At 40.5% G+C, this 23291-nt stretch overlaps 1 protein-coding gene across 7 annotated transcripts in view; it reads left to right on the top strand.

Annotated features, from left to right (window-relative positions):
• The window catches only part of GHR (growth hormone receptor), a 311385-nt gene that overhangs the window by 267963 nt on the left and 20131 nt on the right, over positions 1-23291 (top strand). For all 7 annotated transcript variants that reach the window (XM_070774715.1, XM_019982777.2, XM_070774714.1 and 4 more), the window contains 4 exons: positions 11146-11306; positions 15630-15808; positions 20317-20482; positions 22644-22734. In XM_070774715.1, coding sequence (XP_070630816.1) covers positions 11146-11306; positions 15630-15808; positions 20317-20482; positions 22644-22734 — 597 coding nt within the window. The remainder of the gene's footprint in view (positions 1-11145; positions 11307-15629; positions 15809-20316; positions 20483-22643; positions 22735-23291) is intronic.

Genomic DNA, 23291 nt, shown 5'->3' with positions numbered 1-23291 from the left:
CTCTATGCGACCCCATGAATCGAAGCACGCCAGGCCTCCCTGTCCATCACCAACTCCCGGAGTTCACTCAGACTCATGTCCATCAAGTCAGTGATGCCATCCAGCCATCTCATTCTCTGTTGTCCCCTTCTCTTCCTGCCCCCAATCCCTCTCAGCATCACAGTCTTTTCCAATGAGTCAACTCTTCGCATGAGGTGGCCAAAGTTCTGGAGTTTCAGCTTCAGCATCATTCCTTCCAAAGAAATCCCAGGGCTGATGTCCTTCAGAATGGACTGGTTGGATCTCCTTGCAGTCCAAGGGACTCTCAAGAGTCTTCTCCAACACCACACTTCAAAAGCATCAATTCTTCCGCATTCAGCCTTCTTCACAGTCCAACTCTCACATCCATACATGACCACAGGAAAAACCATAGCCTTGATTAGACGGACCTTTGTTGGCAAAGTAATGTCTCTGCTTTTGAATATGCTATCTAGGTTGGTCATAACTTTCCTTCCAAAGAGTAAGCATCTTTTAATTTCATGGCTGCAGTCACCATCTGCAGTGATTTTGGAGCCCCCAAAAATAAAGTCTGACACTGTTTCCACTGTTTCCCCATCTATTTCCCATGAAGTGATGGGAACGGATGCCATGATCTTCATTTTCTGAATGTTGAGCTTTAAGCCAACTTTTTCACTCTCCTCTTTCACTTTCATCAAGAGGCTTTTGAGTTCCTCTTCACTTTCTGCCATAAGGGTGGTGTCATCTGCATATCTGAGGTTATTGATATTTCTCCCGGCAATCTTGATTCCAGCTTGTGCTTCTTCCAGTCCAGCTTTTCTCATGATGTACTCTGCATATAAGTTAAATATCTGCATGTGCATGAGAGCATCTGAGGATGAGTGTGTGAGTATGAGTGAGCACGTGTGGGTGCATGAACGTCAGTGTGTAATAGTGGGTATAGTGTGACTGTGCATGAATGTGGGAAAGCAGGTGAGTATGCATGTGTGAGTATGTGTAAACGTGTTGGGTGTGTATGGATGCGCATGAGTGTATCTGTAAATGGGAGCATATGGGAGAGTAAACATGTGAAAGTGAGCATGCATGAGTGTGTGTGCCTGTTGAGAGCCCAGGTGATACCTTAAATGAGGTCTTCAGAGACCCCTCTATGGTACCTGAGAGCAGAGACATAAAATAGGTGAGAGAGGCCATGTGACTATCTGAAGGAAAGACTGCACAGACAGAGGAAACTGCAATTGGCTGACATGGCAGGTTGGAGGAACGCAGGAGGCTGGCTAGGACAAGGTGGAAGACAAGGAGAGTGATGCGGGGAGAAGTCAGAGGGTTAGATGGGACCAGACCGAGACAAGCCTTGAAGGCCACAGCCCAGCCGACTTCCTCTGTGGTGCAAAGCCATAGGGTTTTTGTTTTTAAGATATGTGTAAGATGGTTTGGTTCCTATGTAGAAAGTCGACTTTGTCTCTGTTAAATTCATTATCTTCGATAAGGGACTGTGATACTTCTCTTTTCCATTTTTACGGGTATTCCATTAAAGAAGAGTGAAGACAAAGATCTTTCAGTGTAATCACCATCCAAGTCACTTATTGCTTGCCCCTCACTTGGTATGATTTGCATTTCTGTATATTCTCATGTTGCACCTTTATGCTCTTTAAAAGCCTAGGCTCAAACTCTCTATCATCTTCTCTCGTCCACCCAACCCTCAGGGAAGGCCTAAACCAAGAGGCAAGGTTAGTGGAGACCCGATTAAGTGGTGGTCATCAGTCCCAGGATGGTGCTATTGATCCCCCGGAGGAGCCAGGAAACTAAAGGAAGGGGCAGCAGTCAGTGAAGGGAGAGAGCTTAGGGCCAACCATCCTATATTTCAGCCTGGCTCCAGCCTTTGCTCCAGAGTAGTACTGGACAGATTAGTCATTCTGTCCACAATTCAGCCACCTCATACGCAAAATGAAGATAACAGAGCTTGCCCCATGGCTTCTTGGGAGGATTCTATTAACTAATGCATGAAAAAGCCTTATCACAGTGCTTGGTGACAAGCATAGTAAGTACTGAATGAGTAATAGCTGCTATTCTTATTATTGTAGTATGAGAATAATTTAAAATACTATAGAATTCCAGTTCCTGGGCTACAAAAGCATTTTTTTTTTACTGCCTATGATTATTGATATGCTATATTCCATTTTTAATGCAGAGCCGGGTGCTTAATTTGCAAATAAATACGTTGAATTAACAACCAGGACGGGCCTTACTCCCCTGGTGTGAGAGGTCTCTCAAACATACCCCAAAGGGCACACAAGGATGAGATGCTTGGGCACCAAATGAACTTTTACCCCTGCAAGGCTGATACGCCAGGCTTCCTTGTCCTTCACCATCTCCTGGAGCTTGCTCAAACTCATGTCCATCTAGTCAGTGATGCCATCCAACCATCTCATCCTCTGTCATCCCCTTCTCCTCCTGCCTTCAATCTTCCCCAGCATCAGGGTCTTTTCCAATGAGTCAGCTCTTTGCATCAGGTGACCCAAGGATCGGAGCTTCAGTTTCAACATCAGTCTTTCCAATGAATAATCAGGATTGATTTTCTTTAGGATTGACTGACTTGATCTCCTTGCAGCCCAAGGGATTCTCAAGAGTCTTCTCCAACACCACAGTTCAAAAGCATTAATTTTTCAGTGCTCAGCTTTCTTTATAGTCCAACTGTCACATCCATACATGACTACTGGAAAAACCATAGCTTTGACTATACAGACCTTTGTTGGCAAAGTAATGTCTCTGCTTTTTAATATGCTGTCTGGGTTTGTCATAGCTTTTCTTCCAAGGAGCAAGCGTCTTTTAATTTCATGGCTGCAGTCACCATTTCCAGTGCTTTTGGAGCCCAATAAAATAAAGTCTGTCACTGTTTCCATTGTTTCCCCATCTATTTGCCATGAAGTGATGATGGGGCTGGAATGCCATGATCGTAGTCTTTTGAATGTTGAGTTTTTTTGTTTTTTTTTTTTAATTTCAAGAGTTTATTTGAGCATCAGTTTGAATTCTTCAATGCTGAACTGAATTTGGTCAGAAAAGCTCTGAAGACGAGCTGGAGAAGGGCTTTTATAGAGCGACCTCAGAGGCAAAGAAAGAAATTACTTGATGGGGCTACAGTTTAAGTGGTGGCTTTCTTTGGGAAAGCATAGTTGGCCGTTTGTGATTGGACATTCTTTTTTTTTTTTTTTTTAACTTTACAAAATTGTATTAGTTTTGCCAAATATCAAAATGAATCTGCCACAGGTATACATGTGTTCCCCATCCTGAACCCTCCTCCCTCCCCATACCATCCCTCTGGGTCGTCCCAGTGCACTAGCCCCAAGCATCCAGTATCATGCATTGAACCTGGACTGGCAACTCGTTTCATACATGATATTTTACATGTTTCAATGCCATTCTCCCAAATCTTCCCACCCTCTCCCTCTCCCATAGAGTCCATAAGACTGTTCTATACATCAGTGTCTCTTTTGCTGTCTCGTACACAGGGTTATTGTTACCATCTTTCTAAATTCCATATATATGCGTTAGTATACTGTATTGGTGTTTTTCTTTCTGGCTTACTTCACTCTGTATAATAGGCTCCAGTTTCATCCACCTCATTAGAACTGCTTCAAATGTATTCTTTTTAATGGCTGAGTAATACTCCATTGTGTATATGTACCACAGCTTTCTTATCCATTCATCTGCTGATGGACATCTAGGTTGCTTCCATGTCCTGGCTATTATAAACAGTGCTGCGATGAACATTGGGGTACATGTGTCTCTTTCCCTTCTGGTTTCCTCAGTGTGTATGCCCAGCAGTGGGATTGCTGGATCATAAGGCAGTTCTATTTCCAGTTTTTCAAGGAATCTCCACACTCTTCTCCATAGTGGCTGTACTAGTTTGCATTCCCACCAACAGTGTAAGAGGGTTCCCTTTTCTCCACACCCTCTCCAGCATTTATTACTTATAGACTTTTGGATTGCAGCCATTCTGACTGGTGTGAAATGGTACCTCATAGTGGTTTTGATTTGCATTTCTCTGATAGAGTGATGTTGAGCATCTTTTCATGTGTTTGTTAGCCATCTGTATGTCTTCTTTGGAGAAATGTCTATTTAGTTCTTTGGCCCATTTTTTGATTGGGTCATTTATTTTTCTGGAGTTGAGCTGTAGGAGTTGCTTGTATATTTTTGAGATTAGTTGTTTATCAGTTGCTTCATTTGCTATTATTTTCTCCCATTCTGAAGGCTGTCTTTTCACCTTGCTAATAGTTTCCTTTGATGTGCAGAAACTTTTAAGTTTAATTAGGTCCCATTTGTTTATTTTTGTTTTTATTTCCAATATTCTGGGAGGTGGGTCATAGAGGATCCTGCTGTCATGTATGTCAGAGAGTGTTTTGCCTATGTTCTCCTCTAGGAGTTTTATAGTTTCTGGTCTTAAGTTTAGATCTCTTATCCATTTTGAGTTTATTTTTGGGTATGGTGTTAGAAAGTGGTCTAGTTTCATTCTTTTACAAGTGGTTGACCAGATTTCCCAGCACCACTTGTTAAAGAGATTGTCTTTAATCCATTGTATATTCTTGCCTCCTTTGTCAAAGATAAGGTGTCCATATGTGCGTGGATTTATCTCTGGGCTTTCTATTTTGTTCCATTGATCTATATTTCTGTCTTTGTGCCAGTACCATACTGTCTTGATAACTGTGGCTTTGTAGTAGAGCCTGAAGTCAGGTAGGTTGATTCCTCCAGTTCCATTCTTCTTTCTCAAGATCGCTTGGGCTATTCGAGGTTTTTTGTATTTCCATACAAATTGTGAAATTATTTGTTCTAGCTCTGTGAAGAATACCGTTGGTAGCTTGATAGGGATTGCATTGAATCTATAAATTGCTTTGGGTAGTATACTCATTTTCACTATATTGATTCTTCCAATCCATGAACATGGTATATTTCTCCATCTATTAGTGTCCTCTTTGATTTCTTTCACCAGTGTTTTATAGTTTTCTATATATAGGTCTTTAGTTTCTTTAGGTAGATATATTCCTAAGTATTTTATTCTTTCCGTTGCAATGGTGAATGGAATTGTTTCCTTAATTTCTCTTTCTGTTTTCTCATTATTAGTGTATAGGAATGCAAGGGATTTCTGTGTGTTGATTTTATATCCTGCAACTTTACTATAGTCATTGATTAGTTCTAGTAATTTTCTGGTGGAGTCTTTAGGGTTTTCTATATAGAGGATCATGTCATCTGCAAATAGTGAGAGTTTTACTTCTTCTTTTCCAATTTGGATTCCTTTTATTTCTTTTTCTGCTCTGATTGCTGTGGCCAAAACTTCCAAAAGTATGTTGAATAGTAATGGTGAAAGTGGATGTTGTTTTAAACCAGCTTTTTCCACTCTCCTCTTTCACTCTCATCAAGAGGCTCTTTACTTCCTCTTTGCTTTCTGCCATTAGGGTGGTGTCATCTGCATATCTGAGGTTTTGATATTTCTCCCGGCAATTTTGATTCCAGCTTGTGCTTCATCCAGCCCAGCATGCCGCATGATGTACTCTGCATATAAGTTAAATAAGCAGGGTGATAATATACAGCCTTAACGTACTGTTTCCCAATTTGGAACCAGTCCAGTGTTCCATGTCCAGTTCTAACTGTTGCTTCTTGACCTGCATACAGGTTTCAAAGCAGCCAGGTAAGGTGGTCTGGTATTCCCATCTCTTTAAGACTTTTCCACAGTTTGTTGTGAGCCACACAGTCAAAGACTTTAGCGTAGTCAATAAAACAGAAGTAGAGTTTTTTTCTGAACTCTCTTGCCTTTTATATGATCCAACCGATGTTGGCAATTTGATCTCTGGTTCATCTGCCTTTTCTAAATCCAGCTTGAACATCTGGAAGTTCTCAGTTCATGTACCATTGAAGCCTGGCTTGGAGAATTTTGAGCATTACTTTGCTAGCATGTGAAATGAGTGCAATTGTGCAGTAGTTTGAATATTCTTTGGCATTGCCTTTCTTTGGGATTGGAATGAAAATTGACCTTTTCCAGTCTTGTGGCCACTGGTAAGTTTTACATATTTGCTGGCATATTGAGTGCAGCACTTTCACAGCATCATCTTTTAGGATTTGAAATAGCTCAACTGGAATTCTATCACCACCAATAGCTTTGTTCATAGTTACACTTCCTAAGGTCCACTTGACTTCGCACTCCAAGATGTCTGGCTTTAGGTGAGTGTTCACACCATCATGGTTATCTGGGTCCTGAAGATCTTTTCTGTACAGTTCTTCTGTGTATTCTTGCCACCTCTTAATATGTTCTGCTTCTGTTAGGTCCATACCATTTCTGTCCTTTTTTGTGCCCATCTTTGTGTGAAATGTTCCCTTGGTATCTAATTTTCTTGAAGAGATCTCTAGTCTTTCCCATTCTATTGTTTTCCTCTATTTCTTTGCATTGTTCACTTAGGAAGGCTTTCTTGTCTCTCCTTGCTATTCTTTGGAACTGTGCGTTTAGATGGGTATATCTTTCCTTTTCTCCTTTGCCATTCACTTGTCTTTTTTTCTCAGCTATTTACAAGGCCTCCTCAGACAGCTGTTTTGCATTTTTGCATTTCTTTTTCTCGGGGATGGTTCTGATCACCACCTTCTGTACAATGTTATGAACCTCGAGCCCAAATAGCCCAGCACCATTTATCTGGAAAGGGTAGAATTGATGGGATTAGGAGTATTCAGAATATTAGTATTTGGAGAAGGCAATGGCACCCCACTCCAGTACTCTTGCCTGGAAAATCCCATGGATGGAGGAGCCTGGTAGGCTGCAGTCCATGGGGTTGCTAGGAGTCGGACACGACTGAGCGACTTCACTTTCACTTTTCACTTTCATGCTTTGGAGAAGGAAATGGCAACCCACTCCAGTGTTCTTGCCTGGAGAATCCCAGGGACAGGGGAGCCTGGTGGGCTGCCATCTCTGGGGTCGCACAGAGTCGGACACGACTGAAGCGACTTAGCAGCAGCAGCAGGGCTGCACCTAGTAGAGTACACACGTGTGGGGCTTTGCATCACCTGCTTACAGGAAGAGGCAGATACAGATGCACTTTCTGGCTCCAGTCACTGTTTCTTGGAAAGCAGTTCCCAGGTACCTCCTGGAACCATAGAATCACAACTCCCCGTCCCTGGCACACAATTGAAACTGTGACCCAAAGTCATCCAGAGGCAGAGTAGTGGAGGCAGGGAGGAGTGGGATGGGGCCACTGCACTCCAGGCCTGGCCTTGGTAGCTAAAGCACCAGGGAATCTAACCAGGTCAGGCTGGTCCACAGGACAGGCCCAGGCTGCATGCTTGGCTGGCTCTGTTTCCAGCCAGGTGAGCCAGTGGAAGAGGCAGCCAATTCAGAACAGTCTGTGCCACCCTGTGACGGGACCATGCCAGGTTCAGCCTCGGAGCTGGGCTGGGACTCTGCAGGAATGCAAATTGCAGGCCTGGTGAAAAGGGGCCTCTAGGAGTCTGTCAGCCTGCTCTGCTCTCAGCCTGTTCCTGCAGATGCCTCATTTCCAAAGAAGTGGGCGGGTGAAGACTCGTTCCCAAAGGCTATATATCCCCACCCCCACAAACACCCCCTCAACAAATTATCCTGGCTTTTGACAAGAAAGTTCATTTGCCCTGCCAGGTTGTAGAGGAAATTAGAAAGGAAAATGAGCAGTGTTACTTAAAAAAGAAAAAGAAAATGTTAAATATTAAGCCTAAAACACATGATCTGGATAGCTTGAAAACAGTTGCCCTTAGGACATAAATGATGGTTTGTTTGGGTTTTTTTGTCTTCCAGTTAGGTACCTTTAGGTGGAAGGCACGTCTTCTGCTCTTTATTCTGATTTTTATGGATAGGCTCTTTCTAGAGTTCTCAGCCCTGTTTCACAAGCCAGTCTGGGAACAAACCTAAAGCACTTAAGTCTTGGGACTAAAAGAAGGAGAGAGTAGCTTTTAGAAATGGGCTTTGGTCATCTGTAGAGAAATTCAACCCAGTGAAGGCAGGCAACAGAGCATCTGTGTTGTGTGTCCATTTGGCGTTTGTCTAAATTTAACAGTTTAAAAATAAGTTTTAAGTATGTATTTAAAATAAAATTCAACTTCAGTTAATGAGGGAGGGGGTTGGGAGTTGTGTTTTGAAGTGGCTCTTCCTGATCCATTGTGCTTTAGAGAAGTACTTTAAGTTGTTTGTTCTGTGGAGCTAATGGGTTGGAGATAATCTAAACAGGGCTTTTCATACCATCCCTTGGGGACCAGGTTGCTGACAGGCCAGAGTTGAGACACTGCATGCCATACACAGAGCTCATCTCCCATTACCAATCCAGACCTGCTAAGCACCGGCCTACGTCTTCAGAACGTTTTCATACTGACTTTAATACTGTCAATTTGTTAAATACATTTGACTATTATACAAAACTTGACTCCTTAACTATTATATGAAAATCTCATTCCCTAGGCAATCTTGTAAAACCATTCTCTTTTACTACACTCGTATTTATTTTTGAAAGTCTATCAAGATAAACTATACCATAGTGCAGTGACCTACCTATCTGTATTTTTCTTTTTCCTATTCTGAACACACACACACACACAGTTTATCTTTCCTTCTACCCTCTACCCCCTTAATTTTCCCATTGGAGATGAATCTCCCTCTCATCCAAGGATATGGAACTTTTAAGAGCCTCAGCCAGAAATTAAGGAACAGTCCACTGTCCATGTTAATCCCAAGTTCTTTCCAACAGCTGATGAGCAGCTGTCTCAAGGACCCCTTGATATTACATAAGTGTCCTCCTAGTGCCAAACAGACCAGCTTGGGAAACAGCTGTAAAGAAGAAAATGTGTGTCTTCTCCCAGCTTCTCATCCCTTTCTTCCAGTCCCTGCCCTTACACAGCCTGTGGGGTCCTTCTTGTCTCCTGCTGCCAAGCACCCACTCCCTAGAGCGATGCTCACAGACCTCCACAGCCTGGCCCGCCAGCCACAAGCACCTCAGGGACACAAGGTCATTCCTTCCCCCTTCTGCCTCAGCCATACGTTACCTGCTTTATGTCTCCTTGATTTGTAAAACACCCTCTCAGCCTAGTGAAGAGTAAGTAAATAACAAATGACGCCATCTAAGTAGCAATCCTAATTTAAGAAAGTTTTGCCCAGTGATTCCACTGCCTCTGTTCCCTCTCTTCCTTCCCCTATTGCCACCTTTTAAACTTTTACCCTTCTTCAAGATTGCTAAGAGTACCTCACTCACCCCGAAGCCGCCCATGAATGGTCATGGCAATCATTCTGTTTTCTAACTCCAGTGAGCACCACATATGAACACTTGCCCACTCTGCTCTGTAATATGGTTTCTCGTCATTCCCCTGAGGCTGAAGTATTTCTTTAGACACACATGACTCCCCTGTATATATCAAGCACAATATTTTATGTATAATTGATGCTTATGAAACACTCATGTCCTGAATAAAGGAGACCAAAAAAAAAAGTACTCAGTGGATAATTTCTGAGTCGCCTTCTAGCCTGAAAGTAGGGATCAAGGCCCATTAATCCTTATGGCCACACAGTGCTAGTGTCAGATATGATACCTGCAGAGTGCTTGCATAGGAGGCACCCAAAGATGACTTGCTGAATTTACTCATTCAGGCAGGCAGGCAGATGGGAGGTTGGAGGAGAGCTGTGTCACATTCTCTCACATATTGCTGCTGGGATGGACTTGAGTCTGAGCCATCTTTTGATTGCTCTGCATTTTTGTTCAGGTCCCCTTGGCAGCTGATCAGGGTGAATCCTTTCCCCAAACTCCGACATCCTCCCCCAGTGACCTTCCTGCCATCTCTTTTCCATTCGACATCAGTTCTGCTGGTTTTTTTTTTTTTCTTAGTTTTATTTTTAAACTTTACAATATTGTATTAGTTTTGGCTCCAGTTTCGTCCACCTCATTAGAACTGATTCAAATGTATTCTTTTTAATGGCTGAGTGATACTCCATTGTGTATATGTACCACAGCTTTCTTATCCATTCATCTGCTGTTGTTTTAAGTCATCGAGGTAAATAATGCTTTCTGTAGAATGGGGTGGAGGTGAGTAACTCTAGGGTGGACCTTAGATATGGAGGTATAGCTTTTCTGATTTCTTCAGTGTTCTCCATGTGTCCATCTGTCATCTATGACTTGTTTCATTTGTTCTTATCTGATCCAAGATACAGAAAAGGATGAGCTCATTCTTTGTAGAGAAACACTCACAAAGGAACTGATAGGTAAACACATTGATTCAATACAGCCCCATTTTTGTTTTTTCCATTCTTTTGATATTATAATTAAATGTCCATTCCCATTTACAAAATGGACAAGAAAAATGCTTTCTTAGTTTGGAGAATTTTTTTAAATTTCTGGTCTGGGTTTTAAATTTCTTTGGTTTCTTCTATGAGTAGAGGGGGAAAGGCTAGGAGTCCCATGTTTCTTAAAGGTTACCTGGATGTCCAGCATGTTTGAAATGTTACCATGGCTCTTTGTTTAAGAAAAGATATCAGGAATATGGGAAGGAGTTCAAGGCATCAGGAAAACTCCCACCCTCCACTGCCAAGCACAGGACAACCTTGCAGAGGAGATGGACATAAGATGCAGTGGTTCAGAGTAGGGTGGTAGCTGATTTTCCTCTTCAGGACCACCCACATCTCACTGTCACTCAACTTGGAGAACACCATCCACGTGTCGCCTCAGTTTCTTCCGCCATGAGTTCGGGAAATACCCAGGTCTAAAGACTCAGCTGTTCGCTGGGATTCTCTATAGTTTAGGAGTTGATTCTGCAGTGTTTTAATAAAAGAATATTTTTAAACCTCTGTAAGCCTCAGAACTTTCATCTGTAAGATGGGGAAAGTACCTACCAATGAATCACTTAAATTAGGAGCTGGCACCTTATATGCAGTCAATGAAGGGATACTTTTACTATAGACAGACATGCCAAAAGGCCTCCTCTCAGTCTGCAGACACTGATCGTCAGTCCACAGATGTGCTAGTCCTTGGAAATGCTACCACTAAGATACTTGCTCATAAAATACTCGTGTCCTGGTTTATTGAATGTGACTCTTAAGCAGCTTGCTTTGAATGGCACTATTGCATGATTTGGGGAACAATTCTTCCTTTTTACCCTCCATTTCAGGGACATTCAAGAATGGAAAGAATGCCCCGATTACGTCTCTGCTGGTGAAAACAGCTGTTACTTTAATTCGTCTTATACCTCCGTGTGGACCCCCTACTGCATCAAGCTAACTAGCAATGGCGGTATTGTGGATCATAAGTGTTTCTCTGTTGAGGACATAGGTAAATCACAGGTTTGTGTTTTATTTGACATGGCTTTAGATTACATAAGCGGGGAAGGCTGCAAAGTCCAAGTGCATGCAAGTAGGAAGACTTTGCCATTGCATTGCATTGCATTCTCTGGGTGGATGGAAGTCTCCTTTATAGCACATGAGATAAGCTGGCGAACAAGAAAGGGCGGGGGAGCTCAGGTTGGCTCTAATATAGAACAATCTGGCAGGAGGTTTATAAAGGGAAGAATAGGAGTCTTATGGAGTCTTTTCCTTGAGAAGGTCTCTGAATGCCAGTTTGTATTCTTGTGTGGCACTACAAGGAAGAAACTCAATGCACTCTTAAGATTCCTTCTCTCCTCATGATCTGGTATGATGATTATATTCAGCTCTACTGAAATACATTGGCCTTGATCTCTGGCATTCCTATCATAAATGCCTATATTTTCTTTAGGTTTCCCAGGTGGCGCTAGTGGTAAAGAACTTGCCTGACTATGCAGGAGATGCAAGAGACACAGGGTCAATCTCAGGGTCAGGAAGATCTCCTGGAGAAGGAAATGGCAACCCAGTCCAGTATTCTTGCCTGGAGAATCCCACAGACAGATGAGCTTGGTGGGCTACAGTCCAAGATTTTCTTTGCCACAAGGCATAATCATTCTGGAATTTTACATTGGCAAAACAGCCAAAATCAGTTTAAAGGCATGTTTATAAGATCTCAAAACAAACAATGGAGAAATCAGTTCGGTGAACTAAGTGAAAGATTCAGGCAGCTTATCCCTTGCCCACCATGTGGACATAGGGGAAATGAAACAAGACAAAGAACCATAATTGGAATATTCGTGTTTGTACTATAATAGTATAAACAGCTAAATAGAATCACAAAAGGACCATAAGTAGCTGACACTGATGCCTCGCATCTATCCACAAAGCTTGTTTGTTGCTTACAGGAACTCCTTGGAGCCTCACTTAGATGTGCTGTTCTTGTGTGTGGTTTCCAGGCTGGAAGAGACCGAGAGAGGGAGGGTGGAAGATGCAGATAGAAACAAGTAAATCTGATTGACTGTGGAGGGAGAAGATTGAAAAAAATGTAAAAAGCAGAAGATAACCTGTCTGCATGGTTTAAAGAAACTATTGAATCCAGAGAAGCTATCAGTACTTGAATATATGCCCTAAATTTAGTCATTTAGTCTAATGACTAAATGGGTAGGAGAAAGAATACAGTATCAAAGACTCGTGTTCTAAACCTGTCCTGCCAGTAGCCACCCGACTCGTTCACTTGGCTGATTTTCACTGAGTGCCTGGCTCCTGGCTGGGTGTGTTGGCTACAAAATGAGTAAGACACAGTCAAGTGGGGAAAGCAGGCGTGTTTACAAATAATTGAGATACGGCCAGTAGGTACTGGCCTCGAAGTGTGTGGAATGCACAGCAAGCCGAAGTGGTGGCCAGAGGTGTGAATGATTGACTGGGCCTGAGGGATAAGAAAGGGCTGCGCGGAGATGGTGACAGTTCAGTTACTTCTTAAAGCCTCAGCAGGAGTTGCCAGGTATACAAGATGGACAGTGTCTGCTAATGGCTACTGAGTTCCAAAAGTGATAGCACGGAATAGTCACAGACTCAGGAGCGGTTTGGCAGGCCTGACTGGTTGACCAGAGGAATCATCAGTGATTCTGTGTGCCCCACAAAGGAACCTAGACTTTACCTGACTGCCCAGGGGTACACTTGAGGATGTTTAAGCAGGGAAATGACCTCAGGATATTTACAAAGCATGTACCATAAATCAGGTATGCTAACTGTGCTAGATGGGTTCTATTATAATTTTCATATTACAGATGGTGAAACTGATCCCCAAAGCAGTTCAATGTCTAGCCCAAGGTCAGAACTACTGGTAGGCAGAGCTGAGATTTGCACGTAGGCAGCATAACTCCAGAGCCCACGCTCTTAACCTCAAAGGCATAGTGTGTATGTATACGTGTGCACGCATGCATGCAAAGTTGCTTCCGTTGTATCCGACTCTTTGCAACCCTGTGGACTGTAGCCCACCAGGTTCCTCTGTCCATGGGATTCTCCAGGCAAGAATACTGGAGTAGGTTGCCATGCCCTCCTCGAAGGGATCTTTCTAACCCAGGGATCAAACCCACATCTCTTATGTCTCCTGTGTTTGGGGGCAAGTTCTTTACCACTAGCGCCACCTGGGAAGCCAGAGAGTATTGTACTAACATCTCAGGGAAATTCATCTTGCTGCAGTATAGAGGGTAGATTAGAATAGCACAGACTAGATTAGAAGGCTTTGTGATAATCAAGGCAAAAGATGATGACAGGCAGGGTTACCGTGATAGCAGGGAGGGAGGGAGCTGAGAATGAGAGACAGCAAAGAACTGGGGTGACCCTATAGCTCTGAAGATGCTGATCACAAGCTTCAGCTTCCTTGTGTATTATGCATATACTCTACTAGACCTCTCAGGGCTGGTCTTTGGATTTAAAGTCGTATATGACTTAGGTGTCTGTCATTTGTTCAGTTTATTCTGCGCTTCTTTGAGTCTCTTCCTTGGGCCAGGCAGTGTTCTAGGTGCTAGAGGCAGGAAGTGTCTGTACCAGGGGGACATTTTCTCAGTGCGGGTGGAAGGAGACCATGCTGGGAGGAAAGACAATGTGGAAAAATAGGAGAGGCTGCAGTGGGAGCATTATCACACACAGCCTCATTGAGACAGAGACACTTGAGTAAAGAAGGAAATGAGAAAACAGTCCCATGTCTATCTGATGGAAGAGGGCATAGACAGGGTAAAGATCTGGAGGTGGAAGCACACCTTTGCTCACTCAAGGAAGAGCGTGGGGTTAGTGGAAGGACACACGGAGAGGGAAGAGGAGCATGATCATAAACCAGATCCTGGAGATCAGAGGGTCAAAGCTATGGCACCCTTTAAGCTTTGGTGTGACTTTGACTTTCGTCTGGAGATAGGAAGCCTTTAGAAAGCTTTAAATGATGAGCAATGTGATCTAACTTAAGTGTTAGGATGACCAGCATGTCCACAGTGTTGAGGATTGTATCGAGAATAAACTGAAGGGGGACATGGACCACAGGAAGAGACTAGTTAGGAGGCTAATGCTTCAAAACAAAATGATAACGGCTAGGACCAGGTAAGAGCAGAGCAGGTGAAGAGAAGTGGGTAGATTCTGGAAATATCTTGGAATTACAGCTGACAGAATGTGAGGTGACGGGGGGGAAAAAAGTGAGTCAAGGAAGGGTTCACCATTTTCATCCTGCAGGAATGGAGTCATCATTAACAGAATTAGGGAAGGTGGAAGAGGAGCAGGTTACAGGCAGAAGACTAGAAGAGAGATGGTTGTTATTATGCTCATCATGGTGGTACTGGGCATTCTCAAAAGGGACCCTGTTCTATATCCTCTATTAAAAGTGCGGGAGAGGTGGGGGTGTGGGTAAGATGCAACATGAGTAATAAGTTTGAGAAAATTTCCCTTTAAAAATATTTTTATAGTTCAGTCATATAAAGCGTTAAGCTTTGGTTTTCAGAACTCATCAATCCCCAGCAAAACTGGAAAGATGAGGTGTAGGTATCATTATGCGGCATATGTAGCTTAGCCATTTTGCAAATCCCTCCAATTTAATTTCCAAAATGTGGTCATGACTAATCAAATTGGGACTTTCTCTGTTTTTTTAAAAAGTAGTATCCACTCCACAGAAGTCAATAGCATGCAGTTAAGTGAAACACAGAAAACACTGACTCATCACCATCTGAGATCAGTGTAACGCCCTCCTCCTATACCTGAAGAAATGATCACATGGGGCCAGGAAGACAAATGAAGGGGTATTTACCAAGTGTTCTGAAGGACTGTGCTTCTGTAGCAGTGCAGAAATAAATGAGAAAGAAAATTTAAAAGGCCTTACCCCAGGTAACATACAGAAGAAAAAAGACTTCTCCACCCCTCGCTCCAAAATGACCACACGTTTAAATACACTTGGGTCTTTCTGACTCTCTATTCCTTTCAGTTCGGGGTTAAAGTGAATTCCTTTGCCAAAATCCCAAAGTATTCATCTTATCAGAGCCAAAAGAAATGCAAAATGTGACAGATCTTCAAGAATGGCTATAGATCAGATTTTAAACTCAAAAAGGAATTTTTTATAGGGGCTTTTTTTTTCAGTTAATAACAGGTCATCCTTAATTTTAAAAATGATACTCTGCCATAAAGTGGAAGTGTAATGATGGGAATATTGGAAGAATCGAGAATAATGTATGAAGTAACTTAGTCGTCTTCGGAAAAATGCATTCCACTAACATCAAGCTATGTCTGTGTACTAATTCTCTGCTGAAATGCACAGTACAACCAGATCCACCCGTTGGCCTCAACTGGACTCTACTGAACATCAGTTTGACAGAGATTCATGCCGACATCCTAGTGAAATGGGAACCACCACCCAATACAGATGTTAAGATGGGATGGATAATCCTGGAGTATGAACTGCACTATAAAGAACTAAATGAGACCCAGTGGAAAATGGTAAGATATTATTACATCTCACATTGAAAAACCCTTTGACTCTTCTTTTTTGTGTTCAACAACCCCTCTCATTTCTAATTAGACTTTCTTTTGACTTAATACCACATATCCCAGTTCTAATTTCTTATTTGAGAAAAATGGATATAATCACTAAAATTTCATGTTGGAATTCTTTAAGACAGCAGATGCTTACATGGAGTTTTATATGGAAACCTACGGAAGAAAAGGAAAATGATTTCTCCACTCATCACTGGTGTCCGGTCTAACCTTATAATAATATCACATTCTCTAGTCACTCAGCTATCTGTGAGGATGTGGCTAAACATGGGAAAGGTTATGATCAAGGTCAGTAGTGAGCTGTGGCTAAATATTCGCCCAGGATTTTAGTTGCCACTGTTCAGCAGACTCCCACTAAAATAAGTTCTTCAGTGACTCCACGAGGGAAACAAAGGGAGGGAACTGATCCCCTAGAGTTTCAGAAGGATGTTTTGTCACATACCCCAGGGAGAATCAAGCTAAGAGGTTTTTACTTAGGCAAGTAGCCTGGTACTGGGTTGACCTCTGAACTCCTCACTTCCTTGCCAAGGGCATGGGAACTGGGCACTGAGATAAATTCCACATGGCACACAAGAAGAAGAAAAGCAGGATTATCATGCTGCTTTCAATGTAACCAACTCTAAATCAGTTTAACCACAGCCACAGGCCTGGCCAAGCCAAGTGGTTTCTGGCCAGTCACCAGGTTGTGCCCAGCATCCTGGCATGGCCTCACTCCTAGAATTGAGACACCAGGCCCTGTCCATTCAGTGAACTGCTGAAAACGGAGCCAGTTTTGTCATTACAGGAAAGTTAAGTTTAGAGCACTATGAACAGTTAAATATTGGCTTCAAGGTTCTGTTTGTGGAATCATTCTAATTTAGATATCTGTTCCATAACTTGGTACAGAAAAGTTTGGCTGGATACTGAGTCAAACAAGGTATTCTAAATTCAAACTTCAGTCAAACATTTATTCAGCGGTATTGAAATAACTAGTATACACAAAGCACCGTGCTGGGCACCCCAGGGCAGCATTTTCCCAAAGTGTAAATTTTGAACCCTCAAGGGTCCCTGGGACTCTTTCAGGGAGTCCACAGGGTCAAGACTATTTCCATAATAACACTAGAATGTTCTTTCCTTTTTTGACTGCATTGATTTACACAGGTGGTACAAAAGCAATGGTGGAAACACTGCTGCTGCCTTCACACAAATCAGGGCAATAACTCCAGACTATACCGGTAGTCACTATGCTCTGCACCACTCTGTACTCACAGAAAAGAAATGGAAGCAGGCGAGGTGGGGGAGGCAGATGTCCTTGACGAAGCAGTACATATGTTTCTAAGTTTATTAAATCATGATTTCTGACTATGTAGCTTTTTCATATTCTGTGTACGCATAAAGCACTTTGGCTGCATTCAGAGCTGTGGATGGTTATTTTGAGCAAAGGCATTTAAATACCCGAGTTCCTGCTTGAACTAGCTGCTTTTTGCTTGGAACACCATTTTTACTTTGAAGGAACAACTGGTAAACTGATAGATGACTTTTCATATTTGAGTTGGCAAATATTTGGCAAATAGTTCTTGGAAAAGAATAAAGTGAGCTTAACACTTCAAGAAAAACAATTGACAGTATTTGTTGCCAGTGAGAAAATTTGAGCTGTCAAGGTTAAGTTAAAATTTTGGAAAACTTCGCCATCTGCAGCTGTGAGCTTGAGAGTGTTCCCAACCTTTGAAGATCTGATGCGATCAATGGTGATCTTAGCAAAAGTGGTTTTTTTTTTTTTTAAATATTGTATAATGAAATGTGTGAACAGGTAGAAAATCTGCATAACTCAGTGAGTGATATTTTCCAAGTGACCAATACATGCTGTAACCAAACGACGAATGGAGAAATGATGCATTCAAAATACTAGTTGCAATGGTGGATTTTAATATAAAGAAGTGTGAAAGATTTATTGACATGGTTTCAGATTTCACACTGCAACTAACCTTTAAGAAAATACTACTTACTGAGTTTTTTTGTTGGTGGTGGTGTTGAGGAAGAATATATATAATTAGCTGAAACAGCTATTAAAAGCTCTCTTCCATTTTCTCACTATATATCTGTGAGATCAAGTTTTATTCATGCACCTTAACCAAAATCACACATCCTAACACAGTTTTAATTCAGAAGCAAATGTAAAAATATAAGCATCTTCTACTAAGCCAGATAGTAAAGAGATTTGCAAAAATGTGAAACAATGTCATTTTTTCACTATAATTTTATTATTTCAGAAAGTACAATTCTTATAAAAATATATGAACATAAAATCAGTTTATCATCATTTTGAAATTAGTATTTTTGAAATTCTCAGTAATAAATCCATGATACTTATAAGTTTGGTCATTTGCAAGGGTCTCAGAGTTGCCATGAGTATCAAGGACCCATCTATGACAACTGACCTTTCTTAAAGAACTTATGATCTAGTTGGTTGTAAAAACAAGAGGCATAAGCATTAAAAAAAAAAAAAAGGATTGTAAGTCAAGGGGGAAAAAGCTAATGTGTGTTACTTATATCAGGAATTTACCATTTGACAACATTGAATTTAGTATTAATATGCCCATTTTTTTAATTAAACACATTTTGAATATAATAGTAATTCTAATGACCATGTAGTTGCTTACAAGTATCTACCTGCTAAACCAATTGTGTTTTTGAATTTTGGGGGTTGTTTTTTTAAGACTTAATGAGTGGCATAGAATTATCCACAACATGTGGGTCATCTCTTGAGTACACACTGAAAAAGCAAATGCTGAAAGTGTTAGTCATTCAGTTGTATGGCAACTCTGTGGACTGTAGCCTGCCAGACTCCTCTGTCCATGGAATTTCCCAGGCAAGAATACTGGAGTGGGTTGCCATTCCCTTCTCTATATACCTGATATTGTGCTGGGCTTCAGAAATGTAAAGAGAATGAAAGCATTGTTTTCTCCCAGGGAATATGCGGTATAATATAGAAATTTGAGCGATGAATTAAAAGAAGTAATACGTGTATTCTCAGGCAGGATGGAGTAGGGAAAACTGCCAGAAAAGACTTAGAATATCAGCAGTACTTGCACTGAGAATTAGCCAAGAATAGGTGTTCCCTCATAGGCAGGTGACAGGGGTCAGGGCAGGATTAGTTATGTGAGCAAATCTGAATTTGGTGTGGCTGCTGTGGAGGGCTGAGGGAAGATGAAGAGGGGGCCGTAGATTGCATCACTCAGCCCCTTTGGGATTTTGTTATTAATGAAACCTGTAAAGAAATAATATATTGGTGATGGTGACAGAGAAATGTAGGGCTTCAAGAACAGTAAATAGAATTTTTAAGAAAAATAAAAAGTTTAATATTCAGAAGCATTTCAAGTACATAAATATTCCATGTATTAAGCTTCTATAAAAGATCAAACTAACCATTCTGTGTACATGGGGGGAAAAAAAGAGGTACTTTGTGAGTAGAAACTAACTGTAGCGAAAGGAAATTTGTTTTAGAAGCTAAAGGTCCAGCTTCTAACTTAACAAATTATGAGAATCTTATTTGTGTGAATAACCCAGGCTGTTGAAAAAGAATGTTCCTGGTTTTCCTATAAATGGGAGCAAGATGTTCTACCTGAAAATATATAAAAAGCATATATTGACTACTTACTTTGAATATTTGACTTGAAGGAAAACCCCATCATTAGTCGTGTCTTCCTCTTTGATAGCAACATGTCTGAGAATCTCACCTGCCTTCCCTGGGAAAGTAAAGGAATGGCCTGGCCTTCAGGACTGCGGGATCCTGATGTTTGTTACCAAAGGCCTCTAGTGACTTTTCTTCATAGATTTTGAATAGCATATATTTTTGAGATGGCTTTAAGCCTTATAGAACAAGCTGATAGAATTATTTGAAACTTTAAGACAACTGATTTTTCTAGAACACTTTACAATTCTGTGATCATATGAATGACTACCCAGGATTTCCAAAGAACAGATATAGACATAGAGAATAGGAAATATGTTTGGTTTTTACTGTCCTGATGTCTTTACATAACAATGTAATATTCCAAAGGGTAGGCAGTGTGTCTGTAATCTTCTTTATAATTCTGCCATCCTCTATAATAATTCTATTATGCTTTGATCTTAGGAGAATATCTGACAGCCTAATGCAAGAATAGAGATGCATTTCTTTTAACAAGTCTATTATATCTTTGGGTTTATAACAGAACTAATTTGAGGACTGTGATTTATTTAACAAAGTGACTTTTTTACCATTTTTAAATTGAAGTGTAGTTAATTTACAATGTGTTACTAAGTTACTTACTTAGATCTTTCTCTAAATAGCAAACTCCAGGAGTGCATTTTAAAGTATTTCCTACTTTCCAGAAATTCATTTTGAATAAAAATGCAGAAGCACCTCATGGAGCTTATTGCATTGAGTTGTTGACTCTCTAACCAGTAAGTTTTATATTTTGTCTTGAAAGATGGACCCTTTAATGGTAACATCAGTTCCGATGTACTCGTTGAGACTGGATAAAGAGTATGAAGTGCGTGTGAGAACCAGACAACGAAACACTGAAAAATATGGCAAGTTCAGTGAGGTGCTCCTGATAACATTTCCTCAGATGAACCCATCTGCATGTGAAGAAGGTAAACCTAAGAGATTAAGGTGGCAGCCAACATGGTTTCTGTCAATACACAGGCATACATTCCCTATACTGTTAGAGTGTTGTCCAGATCAATGTACATTAGCCTCAGTTTTCAGGATGAGGGACCTGGAGTTCACTACCTGTAACAAGTATTATCCATTACGAAAGAGGAAGGAGGATTTCACTTCTGAATTGTTCAGGAAAAGTCATGATGTAGGTGCAAGTTAAAGAGGAGAAGAGACACAAAGTTACTGATGGAGGAGAGTGGGGTGATAATTCCAGATAGAATTTCAGGTGATTCTTTTCTTTATATGTTTCTGTATTTCTAATATTTCGTTTGAGTTTGTTTTGCATTTATAATAATAAAAAAAGGTTTTTCAAATATACAGAGAAGAAATTCTGAATCTGGATGGATGGCTATCTATGTGGCTTCTAAGAGAAAGCCTAGTATTGAATCAGCATAAGTGGTCAATGGCAGGTGCTTATTGGTTTTAGAAAGTTGGTGTGTGGCTTTTATCTGGAGGAAGGCTTGATAAATCATGTGCTAGTTATGCTCAAGGGTGACATAGAATATTTGAAGATCCTATATAAAAGAAATGTAATTTTAAAATATAAACACAATTGTTTCTGCACATATGGTACAGGTAGAACCCATGATGCTATATAGCACAGGTGAAAATGTCTATAACACCATTTTTTCTAAGCTCTCCTCAGTAGGCTTGTTTCAGACAGTATTTGATATATGGAAATTCTGGCTTAAAAGTACATTTGCAATGTATGGCAAAACCAATACAATATTGTAAAGTAATTAGCCTCCAATTAAATAAATTTATAGTAAAAATTAAATTAAATTTTTAAGAAAAAGTATATCTGCCACATGCCCTTTATCGTGATGGCATTTAATTCACTTAAAGATTTTTTTAAACAACTTTTTACTTCTGTTAGAAAAGGAAAAAAAACTCTTGCTTTATATTATGTTCCTAAGTATATATCATTGATATAAAATTATAGATACCACAAGAACAAAAAAAATGGTATTCTCTCCCCCACTAATTCTTTATAACATGCATAATAGCTCCCTTGTAGATTTTAATATGTGAATAAGAAAATAAATAAAAGAATATCACAGCATAAAAGCTTTCTTTCAGTAAAGCAGTGTTATGGTAAAAGTGAAAAAAAGTGGGAAAGTGTTAGCTGCTCAGTCGTGTCCTACTCTTTGCCACCTCAAGGACTGTAGCCCACAAAGCCCCTCTGTCAGTGGGATTCTCCAGACAAGAATACTGGAGTGGGTACCCATTCCCTTCTCCAGGGGATCTTTCCCCACCTTGCAGGCAGATCCTTTACAGTCTGAGCCACCAGGGAAATTCCACCTTAAAAGTAGTCAACCTCTGCCACTGTGGCACTTGTTCTAAAGAAATGAAATAGAAGTTTTACAAACAGTCTCCCACAAATTTTCTATCAATTATACTAAAATCTGAATCAATGGGCATGACTCAATGAACATGAGTTTGAGCAAACTCTGGCAGATAATGAAGGATAAGGAAGGCTGGCATGCTGCAGTTCATGGGGTTGCAAAGAGTCAGACATGACTTAGCAACTGAACAGCATTCTAAAATCTGAGAGTCCTAGTACTGATCTTCTGTCAAACAGTACTTTTTACGCTGTAAAAATGTACACCCTGCATATCTAAGAAGTTTTAATAATGATTCAAAAATACAACTTGGCCCCCATCTTTTTGATGGATCCTCAGTCTAGATCAGATCTAGATCTAAAGATCACATTAAAAAAAAAAAAGAATTGGACATTATTTAGGTAAAGTAGTATATTAACAAGCATCACTTTTCCCTCAAGCTAAAGCCTTTTAATGACACACCCTGAACACATAAGATGTTTAAAGCAGGTTGTTTATATAATAAACATGGATTGTGCTTAAATTGTATGCTGTTACTCTTTTTTTTTTGGTATACAAAAGGATCTGAAGAAGTGGATAGAGGTGTTCTTAGAAAATACTAAGTAATTGCATTCTATTTCAGTGGCTATCAAGTGAAATCATTGACTTTACTAGATGAATACAAATTAGGAAGTTTTATGTGGAACAGGAGAATGAGATATAAACTTCAACTGTTCATAGTTCTGTGAGATATTATTTTTGTGTTTTTCAGATTTCCAGTTTCCATGGTTCTTAATTATTATCTTTGGAATACTTGGGCTAGCAGTGACATTATTTTTACTCATATTTTCTAAACAGCAAAGGTAAGTGTGATATAACCTACTCTGATATGTTTTGCCAGTTATTTAGCAAATGTCCATGTTTCCATTTTTTGTTTGATGTTTTCTTTTGTGAATCCTGAGTGAAGTGTTTCATCAACCCAGTGAAACGTTATCGCTCTACATTTACATCTTTGTTGTGTCCACAGAGAGACAACACAGGTCTCAGTTTTATCTGGAAAGTTGCATAGGATGTTAAGAGGGTGAGGCTAGTGACTACATACCATGTGACATGCACCTTAAAGTTCCGCACTGATATTTATTCCAGGACCCAGAGGTAGCTTTGAGCAAAAATTTAAGTGGTGAACTAAAGCTACTAGATAATTCAGTCTAATAAAACCTTTCTTTAGACTTCATATGATACCAATCTTAAGTAAATTTGGGTTTATTTAAATTGGTTGGCTACTTACAGTTTGGTATTTTACCTTCTTTTGTCAGAGATAAAATTCTAAGTTTGAGGACACCATCCTGCATCCTCTTGCAGCCAGAAGGCAGGTTTCAGTTATTATTCTGCCACTGTTGTTTGAGTTCATTTGAGTCCC

The sequence above is a fragment of the Bos indicus genome, chromosome 20 (genome assembly GCF_029378745.1).
Source record: "Bos indicus isolate NIAB-ARS_2022 breed Sahiwal x Tharparkar chromosome 20, NIAB-ARS_B.indTharparkar_mat_pri_1.0, whole genome shotgun sequence".
In the NCBI taxonomy this organism is placed as follows: Eukaryota; Metazoa; Chordata; class Mammalia; order Artiodactyla; family Bovidae; genus Bos; species Bos indicus.
The sequence above is the reverse complement of the archived record's forward strand: the minus strand, read 5'-3'. Positions and strand labels throughout refer to the sequence as shown.